Below are 1,675 nucleotides of genomic sequence, written 5' to 3'. Positions count from 1 at the left end.
ATATAGTTCAAAATATAGCCCGAGGTGATCTGGAGGCTGTATTATGTCTCGAGACAAATGAGGATGATGATTATTTCAATTACACTTATTAATTTTAATAATATTCATTATATTGATTTAGTTATAAGTTTTATTAATAATACAATTATTCTTCTTATGTCATTTCTTCCGGTACTAAGTATACACAATTATTTTATATTGAGCACGACATTTTTATTAATATCATCATTTTAATAATACTTATTACTATTTTAAATATGATGCTATTGTTGTTCATAATTGTCTATGCATTGTTGTTCTATTTTTTCTGCAGCATTAGGTGCATGTTCCAGTTCGCCTTGTCAGAATTTTGGAGTATGTCACAACATAAACAGCGTCTATATTTGCAAATGCCAGCCAAATTATACTGGAACAAATTGTGAGATTAGTAAGTAGAAAGTAATACAATGTGTATAAAAGAGGTCTAAAGTTGACCTAGTAAACTTGCATGTAACGTTCACTCTTTTAGGAGTGGCTTTATAAGGATACACCTTATACACCTTCCTTTTTTTAAAGGAAGAACGCTTTAGAGATTCTAAAATCTTAGTTACTTTGTATAAGGTATGGAATTTGTAGACATTCAACATTATTTTACTCAATTTAATAATTTACATTCTTTATTCTGTAATATATTCTTTTTTATTGTGAAAACGAGATGATACAGTACAAGAAGACTGTTCGACAAAATATGATCTCTATACTAGTAAATGTGTCTGATGCTCTATCTTAATACCGTGGTCTCTCAATATATTGCAAACGATTGTATATATTGTAATTTTATATTTTAGTATTTTTGTGCGGTGTTAAAGCTCAATAAATAAACAAAACTTGAAATTGCGTGTTCTATTCAATGTGCTTATACTTTCATCCAAGGCATCATTCGCACAAGTGTGAATAATATATTATTATATTTGCATAACCGTATGTATTATTAATACTCTTTAACTAAATTTTTAAGACAAAAAATAATGATATCATGCAAGCATGCAATATAGCCTGAGTCAGTTAGCAACCTTAAACATTCAATTAATTTTTTTCTTTGTAGATGAGATAGGCGGGTCAGCAAATAATGCATTAGAATCAGTACAGTCGCTTGATAACTGGGTATGGTTTGTAATAGCATTGGCTGGTGTTATCCTAATCATTGTTATAGTATTGGTTGTTACGTTGTTTTGTTTAAATAACAAAACAGTTGGTAATTGGGATGAAGCTGGTAAAGAGAACTGGAATCTAGAAGACGTATCTCCTACATCGTCCATGATGGATGACAGCCCCATGAATGGCAGTTATAACGGTACACCACCTCAAGTAAGGCGTTTACCATCAAGATACTCTCAACCGGGATCGGTATATCGGATCTAATTAATAATGCATAATATAATGTTTTTGTTTTATTTTGTTTTGTTTTTTTAACCAAAAAACATATTTGCCAATGGAATCTAGTTTCTACTAAGTACAATTTTATAATGAACATTAAAAAAAATGATAATACAGTTTAAACATGTTAAAAAGATATTAAAAGTTAAATGATGCATTACGACATAGATTGTGTTAACTATAGGCCCTAGACCTACATTAATGTTATTAACACAAACAAACATTCTTGTGAGGTTCAAAGTAAATAATACATAAAATT

The 1,675-nt window shown here is 29.4% G+C and overlaps 1 protein-coding gene across 18 annotated transcripts in view; it reads left to right on the top strand.

Annotated features, from left to right (window-relative positions):
- The window catches only part of LOC117107093 (fibrillin-2-like), a 71,299-nt gene extending 69,630 nt beyond the window's left edge, over positions 1-1,669 (top strand). For all 18 annotated transcript variants that reach the window (XM_033248628.1, XM_033248635.1, XM_033248637.1 and 15 more), the window contains 2 exons: positions 314-427; positions 1,085-1,669. In XM_033248628.1, coding sequence (XP_033104519.1) covers positions 314-427; positions 1,085-1,401 — 431 coding nt within the window. In that variant the 3' untranslated portion in view covers positions 1,402-1,669. The remainder of the gene's footprint in view (positions 1-313; positions 428-1,084) is intronic.
- Positions 1,670-1,675: the final 6 nt, after the last annotated feature.

The sequence above is a fragment of the Anneissia japonica genome, unplaced genomic scaffold (assembly GCF_011630105.1).
Source record: "Anneissia japonica isolate Jap-2015-1 unplaced genomic scaffold, ASM1163010v1 scaffold1726_len428862_cov177, whole genome shotgun sequence".
Taxonomy (NCBI): Eukaryota; Metazoa; Echinodermata; class Crinoidea; order Comatulida; family Comatulidae; genus Anneissia; species Anneissia japonica.
Note: the sequence above shows the minus strand (reverse complement) of the source record. Positions and strands in the feature narration are given on the sequence as shown.